The sequence below is a fragment of the Palaemon carinicauda genome, chromosome 32 (assembly GCF_036898095.1).
Source record: "Palaemon carinicauda isolate YSFRI2023 chromosome 32, ASM3689809v2, whole genome shotgun sequence".
Lineage (NCBI taxonomy): Eukaryota > Metazoa > Arthropoda > Malacostraca > Decapoda > Palaemonidae > Palaemon > Palaemon carinicauda.
Genome location: NC_090756.1, coordinates 79,290,255 through 79,316,472, shown reverse-complemented (window position 1 = coordinate 79,316,472; position 26,218 = coordinate 79,290,255). Strand labels below are relative to the sequence as shown.

Here is a 26,218-nt window from a genome sequence, read left to right as displayed (position 1 = left end):
TCTCAGTCACAATATCTGTCTTCAAGACTAGTCAGTCGGTCTCTAGCAACACCACCAGGCATAGAGACGATTCGTCTAGGTGCGATTCTTCCGTACGTAGGCAGGAGGAGAGGAAGAAACGGGCAATATTTTGGACAAGCTATCAAACCTCCTCAGAGGGAAGAGATCCTTCCTCATGCAAAGGAAGCTCCCTTCGTAGTAATTTCTTAACCAGACATTTTGAATGATCACATCGCTCTGTCTCACTCTCCTTCCCTCCCTTTTAAGATCATGACACCCAGTGTCTCCTCGCTCTCAAAGGGCAAAAGAGAGAAGGGCAGTAAGGCTGTAGAGACTTCTCGTCGATCTCAGATCCTTGCTTCCTCTTTGGAGTACTGTGTAGACCAGGCTTCATCCTCTGTCCAAGAGAGCATACTCCTAGGTAGAAGAGGAATAAACATACACCCCTGTCGAGTGAGAGGAGACGTTTCTAAGGCAAGGGAAGGTTCCCTTCTGATGCGGATCCCTCTATGCTGAGATGAAGAAATACAGCATAATAAAATGTGCAAGTCAAAACGTGAAACTAACTAACTTCTTACTTCTACTCCCAGGTAGGCTTTCAGCCTGTCAGTGGAATCAGTTGTCTTCTCCACTCAATTCTGTTTTCACAAATCCCCTCTCCTCTCAGTTGGTCAATTGTTGGCATATTGTGCTTTGTCAGAATCTCTTCAATTCCATCCCTGCAGCGTTTACGTGGTCTACCTCTTCATCTCCTGTCACCAGGTGTCCAGTTCCATCTAGTTTAAAAATCAATAAATAATAAGGTACATCACCAAATTAAAAATTGCCAAAAGAACACAAGTCATAACGAGAAAATTTATGAGTTACAAATTGGCAAATAATACTGTATGAGTTAGGAAATTACATGAGCATATTGTCAATACCATCATTATGTTAAAATCAGCTGATGACAAAACAAAAATAGAAACAATCAATAATTGCCGTTGTTAAAATATACCTTAATTTGACAATTTTAAAGTAAAAATATAATTAACTGAGGCTTAGTTAATATAAAAAAAACAACTATTTTAGATTTCTTTCAGTACATATACATTGTGATGTCAGCTAAAACTAGAGATCTTCTGACGTAATCAAATGTTGTATTTTAAGGCCAGCCTACTATCTACTGTAAACAGACAGACAGACGCGCTGTCAGTTTCATTCTTAAATTCATTGTTGTCAAGTGTAATAATGCATTTTTAAATATTTAACTTAGCCGGTGAATATATAATAGCTGAGCCTCCGGCGGCTCGACAGAAAAACACACAAAAACTCGCGAGCGATCGCTATGAAGGTTGCGGGTGTGCCCACTAGCGCCAACTATCGGCCAGATACCGCATATACATGTAAACAGACCCAATTTTTCTCTGTCGGTCTGATCGACAAGACGTACCATTACTCGCTGTTAACCTGGAGTTTTTCAACAGTCTTGGTGAAGTACTTCCTTTTGGTTTGAGCTTTCGCAGTGCAGGTGTTTTATCTTCAACTTAAATCTTGAACTCGTTTTTGGATAGATTTAATTGTTGATGACTTTGGATTGTTTTTTGGACTTTCTTTGACTTTTAAATGGCCGACCCTTCCCTTAGTACGGAAGTGTGTTTTAGGCTTTTAGCAATTATCTTATCACGTTATAAATTGTTGTTGTTAATTATAGATTTTCCTCTATATATTTTATATCTCAACCGCCTTTATTAGGCCTCTTCGATTAGCTTTCCATTTATAATAAACATCAAGATAAATTTTAATGATTTGTTTATATGCGACCTTACCTATTCCTCCCCTAATCCGAGAGTAGGCGGTCCTAACTTGGAAACCGAAGTTAAACAACGTTGAGCCCTTTCAATCGTAAATAACTTTTACAGAGCAAATGATTTAAAACTTATTAAATGAATATTTTTTAGTAGATATTTTATGAAAGATTTTCTTTGAATAGTCTTCGTACTGTTTCAAAGATGAACTAACGTTTAGTTTATTTATGCTACGCAGTTTGCGCTCTATCGTTACGATAGAGAGAGAGAGAATCACGGTTTCACTTTGCAGAAAGAGTAAATCGATTTTGACGTTTTGTTCATTCTTCTTTCAAACTTAAATGTTTTAAATACTAATTTAAAGGAACTTGTTAATTTTCAATTTCTTAGTCCTTTCGGTTTTTTCCTTTGGTGAAATAACCTGTTTATTGACGAAAGGTAAGTGGGCTTTTCTCTTCGGTGCGAAATCAAGAGAGAGAGAGAGAGAGAGAGAGAGAGAGACGGAGAGAGAGAGAGGAAGAGAGAACGTTCCGATCTTTATTCTCGTCCCAAGCGAGTAACGTTGTTCTCGAGTCAGTTTTTTTTTACTCTCGTCCCTAGTCTCTGTACGGGGAGAAAGGATAAAACGTTTTTAGTTTTTATTCTCGTCCCAAGGCACTGTACGGTGAGAGATTGAAAACGTAGTTTTGAATGAACTAGTGTTTAGTCTCTTCCCCAGCCACTGATCTTTTTATCTTAATATATGTTTACTGTTTTTTGCTTGTATTAATGTGCTTACATTATACGACTTATTTCGCAATTATAACCTTTTGATGAGGGTAGAATTGTGTGCTTCAGGTAGAAATCAGTTTTATTCATGCCTAATGTGAATTGTTGAAAAATTCGATTTCAGTGAAGTAAGTGCAAAACAGAAAATCGTAGTGATAAAGTGATAATTGCGCAAAGTGTTATCAGTGTTGCGACCGAGGGTTCGTCTGTTCGTGCCTGTCGTTCGCCTAGTCCGAGACCTCTTGCAAGCTCCCAAGCCCAGGGGAGAAGTAATGTCGTACGACTTATGGGTTCGAGAGGCCTTGATCAGCGAACAGACGTTCCCTCTATAGTTTCAAGCGTGTCTCATCAAGACCGCCCCTACCATAAGACGAGCGAGACGATTTTCTCCTCGTCAACCGAAGGCTTTTCGCGTAAGAAACCGTGGAGCAAGGTTTCGAGGCCCTTAAAGCGAAAGTCAGTCCTTTCAGGACAGATCCAGCGTCCTGGTTGTAGCCATTGGGACAGCTCTGACCCTATGCAGTCATCGGAAGACTGCTCGCCGCCTAAACAAAAGCGTAACACAGGCTCCGAGAGTCTTATTGTAGGCAAGGTTTTGCAGTCACAGACGTTACCCTCGTCTCTTACCGCACCCATTCCCGTTGATCCTAAATGGGTTGTACGGCAAGACATGCAGAATAAGCTTGCCTATCTTATGGAGGACTATTCTGCTGAGCAGGTTCACGATGATCCTCGCCGCTTAGCTGATCGAGATCCTGGCCGTCAGCCGCCCAAACGAGCCTTTGCTCGTCCTGTTGACATTGACGTTACAAAGTCACGTCAATCGTGTTTTGTAGAGCCTCACTCGATGCAGTCCCGTGTTGACTCTCAGCCGCTTGTGGACGTTCAGCCACTGCCGCTTGCTCTTGTTGACGTTCAGGACGTTCGCCAACCAGCATAGTTGACTTGTTTTGACGTTGAGCGTCAAGCACTGCAGTCAAGAGTTGTTTTGACTGCTCAGTCTAGGCAGTCAAGGCAGTCTCGAGTTGACGTCGAGCGTCCTCCCGCACCTGTTGTTGTTGCTGGTCAGTCCTTTAAGCAGTTACATGACATAGCGTCCTTGACTGCTACTGTTGCTCCTTTGCGTGTGGACTCTGCTTGTCAAGCATTGCCACCACGGCAGGTCTCTCCCTTGCTTGAGACTCGGCAATTGTCGGACAAGGTTCCTTCAGATGAGGAAGTTGCTGATCCCCCTCCTACTGATATTCCCTTGAGGACTCTGTCAGACGGAGAGGAGCCTAAAGCTGCTCAGCCCTCTATGGACTTTAAATAAATCATGCTGATTTTTAAGGATCTTTGTCCGGATCTTTTTGTAACTGCTGCTCCTCATTCGCCTAAACGTCAGAGTTTACACTAGGCCTAGCTACTTCGAAGCCGTTGTTTTTCTAAGCTAGTGCTCTCTCGCTCTTCTAAGAGAGCTTTACGTTTGCTAGGCGACTGGTTAATCACCAGGAGGAGTTTGGGGGAGACAGCCTTTGCTTTCCCTACTTTTAAGCTGGCTTATAGAGCGAGAGTCTGATACAGTATGACACGGGAGAAGTTCTCGGCTTGGGAGTTCCTGCCTCTGCCCAGATAGACTTCTCAAACCTCATAGACTCTCCCTGGCGCCTGGCCATGAGACGCTCCAAGATTTTATGGTCGGCTTCAGAGCTAGACCATCTCCTGTTAGGAGTTTTTTCGAGCGTTTGAAGTTTTGCTGTACAATTATGTCATGCATAAACAAGGCTATCAGGGATGGCTCCAATAATCTGACAGCCACGTTCTCTGCAGGAACAAGTCTATCAGGGATGGCTCCATTGATCTGGCAGCCATGTTCACTGCAGGAGTACGTAAGAGGCAAGTGCGCTCAATGTGTTCATTGTCAAGACAAACTTCACGATGAAGTCTACCAGGCTGTCTTGACAGCATTAATGGAAGGCGACTGGATGGTCTCTCTCGACCTTCAGGAGGCATACTTCCACATTCCTATACACCCGGATTCCCAACCTTTTCTGAGGTTTGTTTACAGGAATGTGGGGTACCAGTTTCGAGCCCTGTGCTTTGGCCTCAGTCCTGCTCCTCTCGTGTTTACGAGGCTCATGAGGAATGTGGCAAAATCCCTCCATCTATCGGGAATCCGAGCCTCCCTGTACTTGGACGACTGGCTTCTCAGAGCATCGTCCAGTCTTCGCTGTCTGCAGGATCTACATTGGACGTTGAGTCTGGCCAGGGAGTTGGGACTTTTGGTCAACCTAGAAAAGTCCCAACTGATCCCATCCCAGATTATTCTATATTTGGGGATGGAGATTCGCAGTCCAGTTTTTTCGGGCTTTTCCGTCTGCCACCCGAATAGAACAAGCCCTGCTCGAAGTCCAACTAATGCTGAAAAGAGAACGTTTGTTCAGTCAGGAGTTGGAACAGTCTCGTAGGGACTCTCTCATCCCTGGAGCAGTTTGTCTCGCTAGGGAGACTACACCTTCGGCCTCTCCAGTTCCATCTAGCCTCTCACTGGAACAAGGACAAGACGTTAGAGACGGTATCATTCCCAGTCTCCGAACCAGTAAAGGCATGCCTGAAATGGTGGGACAGCAATATCAGTCTGAGAGAGGGACTATCCCTAGCAGTCAAGAACCCAAACCACGTGTTGTTCTCAGACGCGTCGGATTTGGGTTGGGGTGCGACCCTGGACGGTCGGGAATGCTCGGGTCTGTGGACCTCAAGTCAGAAGAGCATGCACATCAACGGCAAGGAGCTATTAGCAGTCCACTTGGCCTTGATGAAATCGAAAGCTTTCTTCGAAACTAAGTGGTAGAGGTCAACTCAGACAACACCACAGCTTTGGCTTACATCTCCAAGCAAGGAGGCACACACTCCTTCACGCTGCTCGAGATCGCAAGGGACCTTCTCATATGGTCAAGAAATCGAGGCATCTCCCTGTTGACGAGATTCATCCAGGGGGACTTGAACGTCTTGGTAGACTGTCTCAGTCGGAGGGGTCAGGTGATACCCACGGAATGGACCCTCCACAAGGACGTGGGCAAGAGTCTTTGGGCTACTTGGGGTCAACCCACCATAGACCTCTTTGCCTCCTCGTTGACCAAAAGGTTACCAATCTATTGCTCTCCAGTCCTAGATACAGAAGCAATCCACATAGACGCGTTTCTACTGGATTGGTCTCATCTGGACTTATATGCATTCCCACCATTCAAGATAGTCAACAAGGTACTGCAGAAGTTCGCCTCTCACGAAGGGACAGGGTTGACGTTGGTTGCTACCCTCTGGCCCGCGAGAGAGTGGTTCACCGAGGTACTTCAATGGCTGGTAGACTTTCCAAGAAGTCTTCCTCTAAGGGTAGATCTCTTACGTCAGCCCCACGTAAAGAATGTTCATCAAAGCCTCCCCGCGCTTCGTCTGACTGCCTTCAGACTATCGAGAGACTCTTAAGAGCTCGAGGCTTTTCGAAGGAGGCAGCCAGTGCGATTGCGAGAGCTAGGAGAGTTTCTACCTTCAGAGTATACCAGTCGAAGTGGGAAGTCTTTCGAGATTGGTGCAAGCCAGCATCTATGTCCTCTTCCAGTACCTCTGTAGCCCAATCGGAGATTTTCTTTTACATCTGAGAAATGTTCGCTCCCTCTCAGCTCCTACGATTTAGGGCTACAGGAGCATGTTGGCTTCGGTCTTTCGTCATAGAGGCTTAGATCTTTCCAACAATTAAGATCTCCAAGATCTCCTTAAGTCTTTCGAGACCTCTAAGGAACGTCGTTTGGCAACTCCTGGATGGAACTTAGACGTGGTCCTAAGGTTCCTCATGTCAGACAGGTTTGAGCCATTACATTCAGCCTCCCTGAAGGATCTCACCCTCAAGACGCTTTTCCTAGTGTGCTTGGCTTCGGCTAAAAGGGTCAGTGAAATTCATGCCTTCAGTAAGAACATCGGCTTTTCTACAGAAAAAGCCACATGTTCACTTCAACTTGGTTTCCTGGCCAAAAATGAACTGCCTTCTCGTCCTTGGCCTAAGTCTTTTGATATACCTTGCCTGTCAGAGATCGTAGGCAACGAACTTGAAAGAGTGCTGTGTCCAGTTAGAGCTCTTAAGTTCTACTTAGCTCGTACTAAGTCCTTACGAGGTGGATCTGAGGCATTATGGTGCTCAGTTAAGAAACCATCATTGCCTATGTCAAAGAATGCTTTGTCATATTTTATCAGACTTTTAATACGAGAGGCTCATTCTCACTTGAATGAAAAAGACCGATGCTTGCTTAAGGTTAAGACGCACGAAATAAGAGCTATAACAACTTCCGTGGCCTTTAAGCAAAATAAATCTCTGCAAAGTATTATGGACGCGACCGTTTGGAGAAGCAAATCGGTATTCGCGTCATTTTACTTAAAAGATGTCCAGACTCTTTACGAGGACTGCTACACACTGGGTCCATTCGTTACAGCGAATGCAGTAGTGGGTAAGGGTTCTACCACTACATTCCCTTAATTCCAATATCCTTTTAATCTGCTCTTGAAATGTTTTTTTTTTTAATTGGGTTGTACGGAAGGCTAAGAAGCCTTTCGCAGCCTTTTTTGATTTGGCGGGTGGTCAAATGTCATTTCTTGAGAGCGCCCAGATTAGGGGTTTGATGAGGTCCTGTTGTATGGGTTGCAGCCCTTAATACTTCAGCTCCTGGGAGTCTTTCAGCATCCTAAGAGGATCGCTGGGCTTCGTGAGGAAGACAGACTAATAAGGCAGAGTAATCGTCTAAGTCAACTTCCTTACCAGGTACCTTTATATATTTGGGTTTTGTTATGAGATAACTGTCAAAAACTCTAAGCATATACGCTGTAAACTTAATTAACTCTGGTCTCTACCCACCACCATGGGTGTGAATCAGCTATTATATATTCACCGTCTAAGTTAAATATTTAAAAATGATATTTTAATTATAAAATAAATTTTTGAATATACTTACCCGGTGAATATATAAATTAAAGGCCCCCCCTTCCTCCCCGATAGAGACCCAGCGGGATGAGAAAAATTGGGTCTGTTTACATGTATATGCGGTATCTGGCCGATAGTTGGCGCTAGTGGGCACACCCGCAACCTTCATAGCGATCGCTCGCGAGTTTTTGTGTGTTTTTCTGTCGAGCCGCCGGAGGCTCAGCTATTATATATTCACCGGGTAAGTATATTCAAAAATTTATTTTATAATTAAAATATCATAATTAATACTATAGAATTATTTATTTCAGGTAAATACAGTTAATTTAGTTAGAATATGTGAAAAGTTTGTGACTTGCAGTTAACATTAGATAGACTTATATATTCTTGTGGGAAAAATTTGCTTAATGACGAGTTTGATGGAGTGAATCCTGTTGTTAAACGAGGAGTGCCTTTAAACTAATAGGCTTTGGTTCTAAACCTCTGTATATTAAGTAGTTCATTTTTATCTTCCTCGATACTGAAGGGGGAGAATTTAGCCCATATGGATATGGAGGTTATATCAGGTTTGATAAATTAGTTAGCTTTATTGGCAGTTTCAGTAGCCTTCTTTTAAAAGTGAAAAGTAAAGTTAAATCACAAATACAGGATCGTATATAAGAAAAAATCAACACTAATATTATTCTAAATGTCACATAATTTTCTGAATAAAATACCTTGAATTGTTTTCCAGGTCCTCGTGGTATAGGAACGTTGAGTGGGACGTACTGATCTTCACTCAACAGTGGCCCATCACCAGCTGCATCAGTCACTTGTCTCACAATCCTCATTCTTCATGCAACATTTTCCCTAACATGACCTCATGGACAGTTCATGGGATCTGGTAAGTGCCAGTACAATACCCTCATATTTTTGGAATATTTTTTTGGCTCAAAGTTGGTAAGTCAAATTTCTGTCTGTAGATTAGAATAAAAAGAACAAAAAGGTGACTTCAAAATCTATCAGTTCAGAGGTCATCATAAAAGTGTCTCTTGAATCTTTTGTGAATGACATAGTGTTCACTTTCCATTGATAACTAAGAGAGGTAATGAGTAGATTACAGTACATGTAAGCTCATTTTCCTATACACTGTATTTACCTTTGTTGAAATAAGTAGTTCAGTTTTCTCTATGGTGTCATTTGTTTTCAGTTATGATTATGTCAATATCTGAAAAAAAATGCTTTGTTCCTATCCAAAATACAAACCATTGTCCTTTAAGTAGGGGATATGTTTTCACTGCGAGGTGGACGACTGTTGAATCGTTTTAACGAGCAGTTAAGTGACAGGTGGGAGCAAATGCAAGGATCCCTGCCCTCTTACCAGCAAAGTCTCTTCACTTACATTTTTGGCCACATCGATTAGACATAGTGATGCACCCTTAACCAAACTTTTCATTTTCTTTTTCTTTCAGGAAGTGAATGCTGGTGTGGTTTTCATCATGTTGTGAAAAGCACCATAGGATTTTCAAAAAGCTGTTCAGTTGTGTGAAAGGAAATGAAACATTAGGAAAAGTCTCATAAGATGATGAAACCTTTCTAATTGGCTGCCTGATTGTGTGTATGAATTCTGTTGAGGAGAGAGATACAATATTGAATTGATGGAAGTACTACAGTGATCTGAAGATCCAGGAGGCTTTAGAAGAGTTTTAAGTAAAAAAAAAGGTCAAGAACATAGGTTGAAACTAATCATGAGTTTAGGATGAGTTTTTTTTTTTTGCATCATATTGATAGAGGAAAAAGGCAAGTTCCACGTTATATCCCATATCTTTGTGGATGGATAGGTGATGCTCAGTGAGGTCTACATGGAAGTTCTCTAGGTAGAAGACTTCAGAATGCTGGTGAGAAAATAGCTGGGACTTGTGATGAGGGGTTGGAGAAAAAACTAATTTGGTTGATTAGAGAAACCATAGCAAAAGCAAGAAAATATTAGTAAAATTGTGAAGAAGAATTTGTAACCGATTGTTATTAGAGAGAGGAGATATCAGATACACAAGGCAGGCCGCAGTTGCATTGATGTTACGCCAATCACAGGTGGAAGAAAAGCTACCTAGCCAATTATAAGTGTCTCAAGCATTTTCAAAAGGAAAAGATTAAAAATTGATTTGTTCCGTAACCGAAATACAAACCACGCTATTTACATGGGGTTTTACTTTCGGCGTAGCTGAAATGACGAGTCATTAAAATTTTAACGAGGGTTAACTACCCCCCCGCGCTAGTTAGCAAGGGGGTAGGGGAGTGGTAGCTAGCTACCCCTCCCCCCTCACACACCGGTGAACTGCTTCACTTCACTTTTGGCTCGGGCGATGAGCAGACGTCTCTGCTTCGCCCTCGCGTTGTTGACAGCCTTAATTTATTGCTTTTTCTTTCAGCTTGTGTGTTTGAAGTTGGCCTCATCCTTTCTTTCCATCATGCGGAAGTGCCCTGGACTCCCCGACCGCCCTGTGGAACGTTCATGTCGGCGGTCGAGACGGACCCTCACTCCTTATGCCCGCAGTGTCGAGGTCAACGGTGTGAAAGGGAAAATACTTGTAGTGAGTGCAGGGAGTGGCCTACCTCCCAGTGGGAGAGGTTTACCCGGCGGCGTAAAAAGAAGCCTAAGCGGGACCGTTCTCCTTCAAGGGTTGCCTTGAAGAAGGAAGGTTCCGGGGACTCTTCTTCCGCCGCCCGAACCTCCTCCGAAGCTCCCACTCGATTGGTCTCTCGCGAGTGGTAGTGCAGGCCCTTCTTTTGTTTCCCAATCTCGGGGTTCGGGAGAGTGCGTTGCCTGCCATAGCGAGGCAGCTCCCCCTCCTGCTCCGGGGGAGGGCATTGATTCTGTTAATGACCATGTGACTAACGATGATCTCTTCCAGCTTTGGGCTTCCTTGAGGCTTAAGGGCTCGCCCTCCAAGGAAGCCCTGTTTGACCTGATCCAGTTGGGAGCAGCTGTCAAACAGTCGCCGGTAATAGCTGAGGTAGATCCTCTGTCTATTGTCGACGTTGTTGTGGCAGAGGCTTCCGACGGGTCGGGTCAAACCCCTGCTGTGGTTGCGTTTGTTGCTGAAGGCTCAGTTCCCCCCTCCGAACATCCTTCGAGGGAGGAGCTGTGTCCAACGGTCTCTCCTGCGGGTGACTCTCCGCTTCGGGGGAGTGCACTGACAGAGACTCTTCGGAGGACAGACAATGGTGTTGCTGTGCCTCGAGGTCATCTTCGCCGTAAGGCTCGCCCTCCTCTTCGGCGTAGAGGCCTTCCTTCTTCCGTCCCCGTTCCTGGACGCTGATGCGCAGTGGGCGCCTACGCACCCCGTTATCCAACAGGTACCGGTCCCTTTGGGGCAAGAGGGCTCTTCCCACAATGTGGGTGAGTCTCTCGAGAGCCAGGTCTTACATGCGCGGGCGAAGTCCTAGAGGTTCCTTAGCTAGCGCACAGGCGCTCACAGGTCCCTCTGGACTCGCTGCGCCGGGCGATCTCCTGAGTCTTGCCGTAGATCTCCTGCTCGCCAACGCTCTCCTGTGCCTCAGAGACCTCCTGTGCGCCAGCGTTCTCTAGCTCGCCAGTGCATTTCTGTTCCTGCTACGCGCAATGTGTGCCATCGGTCTCCTGAGCGTCCACGATCTCCTGCTCGTCAGCGCACAACGGCTCGCCCAGTTCCTGATGCGCGCCAACGTTCGCCCGCGCGCCCACGATCTCCAGATCTGGGCGCAGGCAGGGACACTGTCCCTCCGCCTCCTCGCCGACGTTCGCCTACGCGCCAGCCATCGCCTGCGCGCCATCTCGCACACTTCGAAACCAGCCCGGGTTCCTGCGCGGTGCGCCCACGAGATGTCTCCTGAGTCCACCCTCGAGCGTTCGCCTTTGCGCACATCCTCGTCTTCTGGTCCTGCGCCCCAGTTGGTTCCTTTTGAACGCGCAGGTGCGTGCCAGCGATCTCCTAAGCGCCCACGCGATCCTTCGCCTGCATGCAAGCGCTCTCCTATGCGCCAATGTGCCCCTGCGCCGGATCGCCACAGGTCTCCGACACGCCCACGCGCTAACTCGCCTGTGCGTATTCGTTCGCCTGTTCGCGCTACGCGCCGTCGCTCGCCAACGCGCCGTCGCTCGCCAACGCGCCGTCGCTCGCCAACGCGCCGTCACTCGCCAGTGCCATCGCTCGCCAACGCGCCACCGATCGCCTACGCGCCATCGTTCTCCCGACTGCCAGCGCTCACCCTTGCACCCACGCGCACCTTCGCCTGCGCGCCCACGCGATCCTTCGCCTGCGCGCCCACGCGATCCTTCGCCTGCGCGCCCACGCGCACCTTCGCCTGTGCGCCCACGCGCACCTTCGCCTGCGCGCCCACGCGCACCTTCGCCTGCGTGCCCATGCGCCCCCTCGCCAGCACGCCCGCTCGCCCGCGCTCCCACTCGCTCGCGCGCCCACGCGCCCTTTCACCTGCGCGCCCTCGCCCCCCCCGCGCTCGCACCTTCATCTCTGTGCGCCCACGTTCGCCCGCGCGCGAACCAGCGATTCAACCATCGCGCGAGCGCCAGCGCGACGCCGCCAGCGATTCCCGCCGGGTTTCGCAGCGCGCCCAACCGTGCGATCACCCCGCAAGCGCAGAGCTACGCTTGTCCAAGAGCAGGAAAATTCTTCGGAGAGGTCCACGCAACATTCTTATTTTCAGGCAGGCCCCGTAGTATCCATTCCTAAGGATCAGCCAATCCCCTTCCCTCCAGCGGGTGTTGCTGACACTGCGTCGGTCAGCCGCCACCCTTGGTTCGGGTCCCTGATCAAAGCGGTCGTGCAGGCGATGAAACCGGCCCTCGCTGATCTGGGACTGAAACCAACGGCACCTGCGTCCCCGCTGAAGAGAAATAGAGGAGTGGACTTCGTGGTTACTTCTCCCAGGGTTAAGTTGGCTCCCAAGAAGTCCGTCGGGAAGCCCCTTCCCCTTTGCAGACGTTTTCTCCTTCCCCTGTGGATGAAGCCTTTCCATCCTCAGGGGAATCCAGCGAGGTGAGGCGTTCTCCCACGGCACCAATGGGAGGAACCCCACCTCGAGGAAGAGAACCGTCTCGCGTGGAGAGGAGCCCCCAGACTTCTTTGTTTGAGTCCTGTATCCCTCCCAGGAGGGAGCCTAAGGACTCGAAGACTATCCCTAAGTCTTCCACCCGGATTCGACCGGAGCTACCGAGACCCCAGGAGAACGTCCACGTATCTCCCCAAGTAGAGCTACTGGGGACAGGAGACCTCGCTGCCAGCCCGCAAGGAGGAGAACAGCACGAGTCGGAGCATGCCTTCCGGCAGGTCCTGAGTTAATGAGGCAACTCAACGGATTCAAGGACCCCGAGACTGCCCCTCGCGAAGGCAAGGACACGGTCCTGGACCAAGTATACGGTACCCAGAAGCTCCCAAAGGCCAGTGCGGCTCTGCCCTGGTCCCAGGGAGTGAAGTGTGCCAGAGACAAGGTTGAGGGCCAGCTCGCCGAACTCGCCTCCTCCAGCCGTTCCTCTGCCGGGAACAAACTCCTCCCACCTCCTCGCGTACAGCAGAGGAGGTACTTCGAGATCATGGGGGAGTCTTGTTTAGCTCTTCCCCTCCACCACTCCGTGGAAGAGCTCTCTAGGGGGATTTCTCTCGAGAAACTCTCCTCCCGGTAGGTGACATTCTCGGCTACGGAGATCCTAAGCCAGGAGAAGGTTGCGAAGTGTGCCATGCAAGCCACTTCGTGGCTGGACATCTGGCTTGGGTCTCTGGGCATCCTGTTGCTATCCGAGGACTTTTCTCTGGTGCCATATATTTAATCCCAAGCACTAAATTTTTTGTTATTAATTTGTATTTTCCTATATTAACCTGAATCATTTAAATAGGGAGTCTTCCTTAGGAGGGAAGTCTCTGTCATAGGATGGATGTGTGACTAACCCTGAACTAGAAATAAAATTACACGCGACATGTAAACCTGCTCTTGAAGAGACAATGTCTAAATGTCAGCCTCAAACTATGACCTGACAAGATTAAATATTTTAGTATGAACCAATAATGTACAGGTATCCCTTGTTTTTCACTAGGGCTAGGTAACAGAGACAGACGTGAAGACCGAGAATCCGCGAATACTTGCTGCCGTAGGGTGGGATAACTCCTAACCCTACCAACTCACTGCCCATTGCCTATGCACGGTCGACTAAAACACTAAGTACTGCCTAATATTGTTTTTACTTGTTTTTTATAACTAATGCCTCACAACACGAAATTAATTCGTTCTGGAGTGGCTTTTGTAAAGTGATTTTTTCGTGTTGTGAGTCACATTTATTATTATTATTATTAAATGCTAAGCTACAACCCTAGTTGGAAAAGCAGGATGCTATAAGGCCAGGGGCCCCAACAGGGAAAATAGCCCAGTGAGGAAAGGAAACAAGGAAAAATAAAATATTTTAAGAGTAATAACATTATAATAAATATTTCCTATATAAACTATAAAAACTTTAACAAAACAAGAGGAAGGGAAACTAGATAGAACAGTGTGCCCGAGTGTACCCTCAAGCAAGAGAACTCTAACCCAAGACAGTGGAAGACCTTGGTATAGAGGCTATGGCACTACCCAAGACTAGAGAACAATGGTTTGATTTTGGAGTGTCCTTCTCCTAGAAGAGCTGCTTACCATAGCTAAAGAGTCTCTTCTACCCTTACCAAGAGGAAAGTAGCCATTGAACAATTACATTGCAGTAGTTAACCTCTTGGGTGAAGAAGAAGAAGAATCGTTTGGTAATCTCTGTGTTGTCAGGTGTATGAGGACAGAGGAGAATCTGTAAAGAATAGGCCAGACTATTCGGTGTCAATTGTGTAGGCAAAGGGAAAGAACCGTAACCAGAGAGAAGGATCCAATGTATTACTGTCTGACCAGTCAAAGGACCCCATAACTCTCTAGCGGTAGTTTCTCAACGGGCGGCTGCAAATTGCCTAATTCGTTCCAAACCCTACAAAACACCACATTAAATTTAATAATAAAGCTACAGTATTACCACAATGAAATACTGTACAGCCAAATACATTTGAACCATTCAATAAACCTAAGCTAACTGTTAATACCTGTAAATCAAGTAGTTATTTCAACATAATGTAATAATAAATGGAAAATAGTAGAATACTGTACAGATACTAAATATACAGTACCATATGTACTGTACTATGATAGTTACCCCTGTTGTGAACTATAGCTACATTTTTTATTGTCGAAACCCATTTTCTTCAACATTTTATTGGGTAACTATTTTATTCTCGGCCTGGCAGGCAAATCTCTTTTCTTAAAATGAAACATTTTTTGTGAAGTGAGTCATAAAAGTATTCGCATTTCGTTTCGCAGCTGGAAAATTTTGTAAGTAGATTTCTTTCGTGAAGAGAGGTATGACTGTATAAGTATTGTGTAAATGAAACAAAACATTTCAGTAAGTGTTCAGTACATTTGCACACGTGTACACTAAGTACTATACAAGGTAAAACTATGGTATAGTACAGTACCATATGTAACACTACAGTAGTCATTGGAACACTTATAACAAAAAAACACAAAACACTGTTGTTCCTATCTAATATAACACTCGCTGATACTATAGTATATATATATATATATATATATATATATATATATATATATATATATATATATATATATATATATATATATATATATATATATATATATATATATATATATATATATATATATATATATATATATATCCATATACCAAAGGCACTTCCCCCAACTTTGGGGGGTAGCCGACAACAACAAGAAACAAAACAAAAAAGGGGACCTCTACTCTCTACGTTCCTCCAGCCTAACCAGGGACTCAGCCGAGTTCAGCTGGTACTGCTAGGGTGCCACAGCCCAACCTCCCACATTTCCACCACAGATGAAGCTTCATACTGCTGAGTCCCCTACTGCTGCTACCTCCGCGGTCATCTAAGGCACCGGAGGAAGCAGCAGGGCCTACCGGAACTGCGTCACAATCGCTCGCCATTCATTCCTATTTCTCGCACGCTCTTTTGCCTCTCTCACATCTATCCTCCTATCACCCAGAGCTTTCTTCACACCATCCATCCACCCAAACCTTGGCCTTCCTCTTGTACTTCTCCCATCAACTCTTGCATTCATCACCTTCTTTAGCAGACAGCCATTTTCCATTCTCTCAACATGGCCAAACCACCTCAACACATTCATATCCACTCTAGCCGCTAACTCATTTCTTACACCCGTTCTCACCCTCACCACTTCGTTCCTAACCCTATCTACTCGAGATACACCAGCCATACTCCTCAGACACTTCATCTCAAACACATTCAATTTCTGTCTCTCCATCACTTTCATTCCCCACAACTCCGATCCATACATCTCAGTTGGTACAATCACTTTCTCATGTAGAACTCTCTTTACATTCATGCCCAACCCTCTATTTTTTACTACTCCCTTAACTGCCCCCAACACTTTGCAACCTTCATTCACTCTCTGACGTACATCTGCTTCCACTCCACCATTTGCTGCAACAACAGACCCCAAGTACTTAAACTGATCCACCTCCTCAAGTAACTCTCCATTCAACATGACATTCAACCTTGCACCACCTTCCCTTCTCGTACATCTCATAACCGTACTCTTACCCACATTAACTCTCAACTTCCTTCTCTCACACACCCTTCCAAATTCTGTCACTAGTCGGTCAAGCTTCTCTTCTGTGTCTGCTACCAGTACAGTATCACAGTATCATCCGCAAACAACAACTGATTTACCTCCCATTCATGATCATTCTCGCCTACCAGTTTTAATCCTCGTCCAAGCACTCGAGCATTCACCTCAGTATATATATATATATATATATATATATATATATATATATATATATATATATATATATATATATATATATATATATATACACAGTATTACTGTAATATATGTACAGTACTATTACTACAGTACAGCTTAACTGTTCTATTCTCAGCTCATCGCACACGTACCCTACATATACAGTGATACCTCGGTACTCGACCATAATCCGTTCGAGATCCGTGTTCGACCTCCGATTTGTTCGAGTACCGAATTTTTTTTCCCCATAAGAAATAATGGTATATATTCTATTCCGTTCCCAAGCACTCGAACAGGCCCAAAATATTAATAAAACGTGTACCTAAACAACAATAATTATCTAAATGTGTATGAAATTGGTCAGAAAATCCTATAAAACAATTTTAAACCATTTACTGTACTAAAATAAAACAATTTTAAACCATTTTCTGTACTGTAGTGAACATACCTTTGAGCAGCGGTTCGATGGCATACAGGGATGGATGTGGAGAGGATGGAAAGGGGAGGTTACTGCTTGGAAGGAGAGTCCCCTTCCATGATGTGGCGGGGTAGTTCTCCTTCAGGAGTTGTTTCTCTCTCCAATGAAAGGGTGGGCAGATCTATTTCAGGGGTTTCTTCTCTTCTTTGTCTCTTCTTTGGAGGAGAAACAGGCTTTGATGTAGCAGCTTTCTTTTCTTTTGTGAAAAACTGGTCTATTGTTAATTGTTTCTTCCTCCTCTGCAGTATTCTTCGAAAATGATACATGACACTATCATTAAACATATGCACTGCCCGGTTTGCTACTGCAATTTCTGGGTGGTATTTTTCAGCAAAAGCCTGCACATCTGCCCACTTGGAACAAATTTCATTGATGAGAGAACTTGGAACATCCTCCCTTACCTCATCCTCTTCTGAAGATTCCTGCTCCACAATCAGATCCTGCTGCTGTTGTTGTTGCAGGTGCAACAATTCCTCCACAGTCAACTCGGTAGAATGGCTTTCTACAAGCTCATCAATATCATCCTTGTCGACCTCAAGCCCCAAACTCCTGCCCATGACAACAATTTCCTCAACGACATCAGTGTCATCAGAAATTACAGGGGTAGCAGTGCTTGGACCCGCCTCTGGTTGGAAACCTTCAAACTCCCTCTCTGTGACACATGATGGCCACAGCTTACGCCAGGCAGAGTTCAATGTCCTATAGGTCACACCTCGCCAAGCTTGGTCAATCATGTTAACAGAGTTGAGGATGCTGAAGTGTTCCTTCCAGAATTCCTTTAGGGTCAACTTCGTGTCACTGGTCACTTCAAAACACTTTCTGAAAAGGGCCTTGGTATAGAGTTTTTTGAAGTTTGAAATGACCTGTTGGTCCATGGGCTGGAGTATGGGAGTAGTATTGGGGGGCAAGAATTTGATTTTGATAAAGCTGTATTCTTCTTTCAAGTCATCCTCGAGACCTGGAGGATGTGCAGGAGCATTGTCCATAACCAGAAGACATTTCATTGGCAAGCTCTTTTCAATGAGGTAAGCCTTAACCTGGGGGGCAAACACTTCGTTTATCCACTCAGTAAAGAATTGTCTTGTGACCCAAGATTTAGTGTTCGAGCGCCACATAACTGGTAGTGCACTTTTACAAATATTATTTCGTTTGAACACCCGGGGGTTGTCCGAGTGGTACACTAACAAGGGTTTGATCTTGCAATCGCCACTTGCATTTGCACACAGCAACAATGTTAGCCTATCTTTCATTGGCTTGTGACCTGGCATCTTCGTCTCGTCCTTGGTAATGTACGTATTGGCTGGCATTTTCTTCCAAAATAACCCAGTCTCATCACAATTAAAGACTTGTTGTGCGATCAAATTTTGTTCATTTATGTACCGATCGAATTCCCCCACGTATTTATCGGCTGCAATTTGATCCGAACTAGCTGCCTCCCCATGCCTAGTAACACGATGAATACCTGTTCTATTACGAAACTTTTCAAACCAACCCCTGCTCGCTTTAAATGTAAATGAATCACTTTCACTGGTACTCGGACTTTTCTTCACTAATTCTTCATAGATATGCAACGCTTTTTCACAAATGAACGCTTCACTAACACTTTCCCCGGCCAACTGTTTTTCTTTAATAAATATTAAAAGCAACTTTTCCATCTCCTCAATCACTTGTGGCCTTTGCTTAGTTACCGCCGTAACTCCCGTTGCAACATTCGCCTTCTTAATCATTTCTTTATGCTTTAAAAACGTAGAAATGGTCGACTTCGCCATTCCGTATTCTACCGCTAAATCGGACACTCGTACACCATTCTCATATTTCGCTATAATTTCCTTCTTCAACTCGATCGTTGTTCGCACTGTTTTCCTCTTCTCCTTCCCCTTAACACTCATTACTTTCTTGGGACTCATTATGAAAGCTAAAAAAGCAATTAAAAGCACTGAAAATCACTAAATCACAACGAATGCTGATCGCGCGTTGTCTGAGTGACGCTCTCGAGAGAACTGATGCTTCCCGAACAAGCGAGAGTGGCCGAGATGGCGCGATCATCACAAAGCCCATGCGGTCGTCACGTGTTCGGCTGGTCGAGTACCGAATTTTTGGTCGAGCACCGCAGCAAAAATTTCTCGAAAATTTTGGTCGAACTCCGAATTGTTCGAGTATAGAGTCGTTCGACTACCGAGGTATCACTGTATATATTGTAGAGTATAGTAGTAATTTACATACAGTACATGTATGGTTAATAAACAATACTATACATTACTGTAATACTGTACTGTACATATGTATATACAGTAATGATGACATATATAAGGTTAACTAAGTGTACATATTTTATACAAAGACCACTAATCCTTTTTGTACGAAGTTCTATCCAGTTTTGGTGCTTGATGCATCTCCTGATATGTCGTCTTTTGCACAATACTCTAGGGAATCACCCATCTACAATACATTACCCAGTAAATGTAAACACTACTGTATGTGAATCGGGTAAAATTTGGTCAATTGCACAGCGCGTGCGGAGGGTCTCTAATACCTTCAAGTCGTCTTATGAGGCTCATGACTTTTAGAAATGAGAGGTCTCAGATCTGAAGACTGGAACCTCTAGTGGGGCTACACCAGCATTGCCGGTGGCAGCCTCACGAGTCGGATCTGGAGAATAGTCAATGACGATCTTAGTCGACGTAGTGAGTGTAGATTCCTCTTAAGGAGCGACAAGGCTAGTTTCATGTACCCGTGATATCTTTACGCTCACGCCTACAGTTAGGGCGATGAAATGACGTTACTGAGACTGATTGGAGAGAGTCTTGGTTGCTGCTCATAAAGGAATCTCTATCTACATAATACTGAGATTGAACAGTGGAGGACTCTGTCCAAACTGGACACCTGTGAAGAGAAAAATCTGTTAGGTGAATCACACCTAAAACGTCTGTCTAAGGGCTATAGAATGATAAGGGGGAGCATTAGATCTCTGTTTCTTGGGCAGAGTTGATCTCTCGCGGTCATGGGTTCCAAGGCCTTTCTCTTCTCCTATTTCTAAAAATGTAAAAACTCCTACTTTGTTACTTTTCATTAGCCTGAGATTTAAATACATTTGGATTACTAATGGTCTGTGCAGACAGGAATAAGATTAGTTGCAGCTAAAGTCTTCCACTTGGACGTGGGAACGTGCACATGTATTCTTCAAGTTAGTATGAGTCCTAGTTCGAAAAATAGTGGTAAACCCTCCAGGTGGTCCGTCAGTGCAAGGATACACAGGGATGGTGGCATGTTCAGGTTGTGAGCCAGTGCGATCACACACAGGGATGGCAGTGCATTCATTGATGTCAGTGCGTACAGAGATATGTTAATACTAGCATAGTTGTGGGCTAAGGATAAGTGCACAGTCTCAGGTTCAGGCAGTACTAAGGCCAAATCCAAAGGATCGGTATCAGTAGGAATTAATTTTGGTTCACTATGCCCCAGTGGTGAAAAGACCAATAAATGTTTCATGAATCTGAAAGTTACGGCAGTCCTCCTCAATTACCGGAGTTTTGGGAAACTCCGGTAAAGAAGGAGAGATTGTGCGTCACACATAAAGGCTTCCCCTTCTTATTGCCCTCTTGAGAAGGAGAAGCAGACTGAGACCTATCCCTCATAGCCTTCTTCTCGTGATGAGTAGCATACTTCTTCCATGGGGAGGGTGGCCACTCCCTACAAAAATCATAAGGTGAAAAAAAGGAACACTGTATACCACAGTAGTCCGTCTATAACTTATGTGAATCTACCTTGACCCGGTTCACGAAGGTTTCCCAAGGGCGCCCTTCAAACTTGGGACAGGTTCACATACCTGATATGTACCTGAAAGATAGGGGCACTCTGAAGCACAACATGGAATTTGGATTGCATTGGGAGGAGAATCGTCTAGGTCGGCAACCAGAAGACTGGCCCAGCCTAGTCGAGGCAAGCTGGCTCTTACCCAGCTTGAAGGTATAGCTGGTAACCAAACATTTTTACTAGAAATGTACATTTTCTCTCTTTTCTGGTCATAGCAAAGTGACGAAGGGTTTGTATCCGCATAGGAACAAAAGCAAAATTACTGGGTTAGTATAGATTTATTTCTTCTTTATTCATCATTGGATATTATTTGCCCATATATTCTATGAGTAATCTTGTTCATGCACAATAATAGTGCATGAGAATGTTTTTTATATTCGTATAGAATAATTGTATGAATCTAATTTTATTGCAACATCCTAACTTGTTTTACCTCTATGAAATCCATTATGATTACAGTACCACTTAGTAGTTTATAGATTACTTTATAGGTTCTGCATTAGACAGGCTATATCCTGTCATGAGTTTTTCAATTGGAATAAAATTTTTTAATACTATTTCACATTTAAAATCAAAGTCTAGTAACATGTTTGACACATTTTCAAGAATCAAGGAGATATGGGAGACGTAAGTAATTTTGGTTACTGATTACTCTATCATTTTGAAAATGGCAATATGTTTGTGTTTATACGTTCAAGGTTAGTACCCGTCACTTTCCCCGAGTGGAAAAGAAACTTTCGTACGTGCATGTCTCCCTGATTTTGTTGAATTTTTCATCTAGATATTTTGGCATGTCTCAGAGTACAGCTTTGTACATTGAAGATTAAGTGGATTGTTTGAGTTGAATGCTATGCCTGATCATTGATGCATATATGCCTGTTCAGTTTTCCCCATATATTACGTGTCAGCCTGGATTTATCTTAATTATAAAATGGTCCTTCAAGGACACATACTTCTAAGTTTTTGTGTATACTTCAAATTATATAGATGCAGTATAGCCTGTTTGTTTGATATACCATCAATTGTAATCTTTTATTTAATAGATTCTCTATCATTCCCTTCTTTTCAACTTTATATCTTTCATATGCTTCATTCCTTTTTTTGTCTGTAGTCTTTCTCATTAATTTTGTTATTAAAGGTTTTTTTTATTCTCTCTCTCTCTCTCTCTCTCTCTCTCTCTCTCTCTCCTCTCTCTCTCTCTCTCTCTCTCTCTCTCTCTCTCTCTCTCCTCTCCCTCCCTCCCTCCCTCCCTCCCTCCCTCCCTCTCTCTCTCTCTCTCTCTCTCTCTCTCTCTCTCTCTCTCTCTCTCTCTCTCTCTCTCTCTCATATATTTTATAATCTGTGCTGCATACGTAAAATTATTGTTTGGTTTACATAATTATATTCTCAAGACCGTCTCTTTGTCTGTTGTTATCCTAATCACATGTACTGGAGTTTTCTTTTTTTGTCTTAAGCATGACTTACCTTATAACAGTATAGCACAATCCTTTGCTTGATCATCCCAAACATCATTATAATAATCATCTTGTCCGCTCGTTTGTTTTAAACTACTGACTTGGTTACTTGAATGTTGTGGTCAGAAAATAAAATTTCTGGTTATGAAAGAATTGCATTTGCTTTTCCAAAACTACATCTTTCACCAAAACTTCATCCTCTTATTACACCTACATAACCATTCCTATTCTAATGTATCCATTAAGGCATCTCTCTGTTATACCCTCTTACTGGGGCACAATAAGTCAGTGTGCCTTTTTATCATTATTATTACTATTATTTAGGCTTTCTGACTACTCAGTAGAACTGTCTAGTTGTGTTTCCTAGAATTATTGTCTCATTTTGTATTTGTTTACCTGTTTGCATTATGTATCCTGACGCCATTTGCATTTGGTTCTTTCCAATGATAATTCTAGTCTCTATTATTGTGCCATGTATTCATTCCACTTGTTTGGAGTAAAGGCTGGTGTGTGATCCCAAAGAACTTTCCTTTTATAAAGGCCAGAACAGGGAATTCAGTACGATATGATATACCAAAGAAATATTGACAATAATACCAGTATATAAATGTCCAAAGCACAGACTCAGTTAATATATGTATAAGGGAGACCCATGAGTTCAGGCTCTATTGAAACCCTCACAGCACCTCTAATGCACAAATCGTCTGCTATCTGACAACACGTCACCCATAGAAAGCCATTACTGTAGTGAGGCTTTAGACAATGCTGTGTGTCATTGTAGAGGTGTAGACATTTTCTTTGATGAGAGGGATTTTAGGAACTTAAGCACCTTTCCTCTCTCACGCTGACATATCAAGGAACCATGCCATAAGTTGTCACCTAAGCTCACAGCCTTAGGAGTTACTGATGACATACAAGACTGATTTTGACTGTAAGACAGAGGGATTCTACTCAATTACATTCCTTTTATTATTACTGTATTATTATTATTACTACTATTATTATTATTATTATTATTATTGTTATTATTATTATTGTTATTATTATTATTATTATTATTATTATTATTATTATTATTATTGTTATTATTGTTATTATTATTATTATTGTTATTATTATTATTATTATTATTATTATTACTATTATTATTATTATTATTATTGTTATTACTAGAAAAGCTATAACCCTAGATAGAAAAGCATGATGCTATAAGCCTAAGTGCTCCAATAGGGAAAGTAGCCCCATGAGGAAAGGACATAAGGAAACAGAATAGTATGCGTGAGTGAACCCTCAAGCAAGAGAAATCTAACTCAAGATGATGGAAGATAGTGGTACAGAGGCTATGGTGCTACCCAAGACTAGAAAACAAAAGATTGGTTTTGGAGTGTTTTTATAGAAGAGCTGCTTACCCTAGCTAAAGAGTTTCTCCTACCCCTGCCAAGTAAAGAATAGCCATTAAACAATTACACTGCAGTAGTTAACCCTGTGAGTAAAAAAGAATATTTTTCAATATTAATCTTACCCGATGATCATGTAGCTGTCAACTCCGTTGCCCGACAGAAATCTACGGTCGGGATACGCCAGCGATCGCTATCCAGGTGGGGGTGTACACAACAGCGCCATCTGTGAGTAGGTACTCAAGTACTTCTTGTCAACAAGAACTCAATTTTTCCTCTGTCGTGCCGCCGGCAAGACCTACTTGGATACGCTGTTGATTCTGGAGTTGTTGTTCACGATTTGGTGATGTATTCACTCTAGAGTTTAGCCTTCGCTATTCAGGAAGCTTTATCATTAGCTTAGCAAGTTTTTGGAATTAATTTGGATTAATTGTTAACGAACTTTGCTAGATTTTGGAATTCCCCCTTGACTACTTCTAAAATTCAAGATGTCTGACCAGTCTCAAGTCCCTAAGTACAGGCAGTGTAGCGTTAGGACTTGTGCTAGGCGTCTTCCGAAGGCCTCTATAGATCCTCACACCGTTTGTTCCAATTGTAGGGGTAAATCCTGTCAATTGGAAGATCGATGTGGGGAATGCGCTGGGCTTTCGGAATTCGATTTTAACGAATTCCTCAAAAATGCACGTAGGTTAGAGAAGGAGAGAATCAGGAGGAGTTCTTCTCGCTCTGTGGATTTTTCCTCTCCCCATGCCCCTCAACCTTTTCCTTCCCCTGTGGTGGTGACTCCCGAACCTGCTACTAGTGCTCAGCCATCCATGGCGGATATGTTGCGTGCCATTCAGGCTCTCGGTGACAGAGTGGAGTCATTGGCTAATGACCGTAATCAGCTCTTGGCAGATGTCAGAGAGCTGAAAGCGAAAAGTGCAGTGGGAAGTGTTATCAGTGCTAGTGATGTGAAAAGTGTCAGTGTCAGTGTTGCGCATGAGGGTACATCTGTGCGTGCCAGTCGTCCTCCCAGTCCGGGACCTCTTGCAAGCTCCCAAGCCCAGGGGAGAAGCAATGTCGAAGGACCAAAGGGTTCGGCAGGCCTTGATCGGCGCACGGATGTATCCTCAGTGGTTGCGGACGTATCTGCCAAAGATCGTCCCATCCACAAACAGACGAATGAGCCCTTACATTCCTCGTCTGTGGAAGAAGTTTCCAGGAGGAAACGATGGACCAAGGTCTCACGACCGCTCAAACGTAAGGTCCCTTCCGAGCGAGTCCAACGGCCCAGGTGTAGCCACTGGGTCAGTTCGGACTCGCTGCAGTCATCTGATGACTGCACACCTCCCAAGAGAGGTAGAGTGGTTCCACAACAGGCTTCTGCTCCGTCTGTTGTTGCTCCAACCACGGTAGACCCTAAGTGGTCCATGCTGCAGACTATGCAGTCTCAGCTTGCGGCATTCATGCAGGAGTATCATGCTGAGAAGGTTAACACTGCTCCTGTTAACCTACAACCCGCCGAGGTTGTGCGCTCAGCAGATACTGCGGCTGCCTGCTCCCACACTCCACCTGTGAGAGCTCCTCCACCGATGCGCAGTCCTCCCTGCCAGACGCATGTTCTTGCTGCTCCATCCGTTGACATGCGTGAGCTACCGCATCAGCAGTGGGAAGGTGCTGTAGAGCTGCCGGGTTCCAGCACTATGCGGCTTTCTCCGCAACCCATGCGGCATGCTCCGCATACCATACAGCATGCTCCGCATACCTTACAGCATGCTCCGCAACCCACTGCAGCCCCTCCCACGCTCCAGCACTCTGCTTTTGTTGTTGCCAGCTCGCAGACTGACCAGCAGCGGCATGATGTTGGATCCGCAGCTACGCATGCACCCGTACTGCCGGATTCAGCCGTTCAGCTTTCTGCTCTGCCTTTGCCACTTCCTACTCAGCTTTCGGATGATGGAGTATCGGATGACGAAGCTGCACACTTGGATGAGCCGCACTCTGACTTTGAAGGGCCCAAGTCTACGCCTCCCTCCTTAGACTTTCGTAAAGTCCTTGCCTTGTTCAGGGACTTGTATCCTGAGCAGTTTGTGTCTGCAACCCCTCGCTCTCCTCCCTCCGAGTTTGCTCTGGGCATGCAGTCTGCTGCGCCTGCCTTCACCAAGCTTGTTCTCGCACGATCATCTAAGAGAGCTTTGAGGGTTATGGGAGAGTGGTTGCATTCCAAGAAGCAACTGGGAAAGACTGCATTCATCTTTCCGCCTACCAAGCTTGCTTCCAAGTCGAGCGTCTGGTATGCCACGGGAGAGGAACCCGGCTTGGGAGTTCCTGCCTCTGCCCAGGGCGACTTCTCAAGTCTGGTTGACTCTCCCCGCAGGTTGGCTATGAGACGATCGAAGATCTGCTGGTCCTTTTCTGATATGGATCATCTGTTGAAGGGAGTCTTTCGTGCCTTCGAGATCTTCAACTTCCTCGATTGGTGTTTGGGAGCCTTAAGCAGGAAGACTTCCCCTTCAGATAGGGACTCTGCCATGCTGATCATGTCTAGCATGGACAAAGCCATTCGGGATGGGTCTGGTGAACTTGCGGCTTCGTACGTGTCGGGAGTGCTCAAGAAGAGAGAACATCTTTGCTCCTTCTTATCGGCTGGTATCACTCCTTGCCAGAAGTCAGAGTTGTTGTTCGCTCCTCTCTCCAAGTGTCTGTTTCCGGAGGAGCTGATTAAGGGGATGGCT

At 44.6% G+C, this 26,218-nt stretch overlaps 1 protein-coding gene across 2 annotated transcripts in view; it reads left to right on the top strand.

Annotated features, from left to right (window-relative positions):
- Positions 1–26,218, top strand: part of RNaseX25 (Ribonuclease X25) — a 161,336-nt gene that overhangs the window by 16,942 nt on the left and 118,176 nt on the right. For both annotated transcript variants that reach the window (XM_068356286.1, XM_068356287.1), the window contains exon 3: positions 8,234–8,383. In XM_068356286.1, coding sequence (XP_068212387.1) covers positions 8,234–8,383 — 150 coding nt within the window. The remainder of the gene's footprint in view (positions 1–8,233; positions 8,384–26,218) is intronic.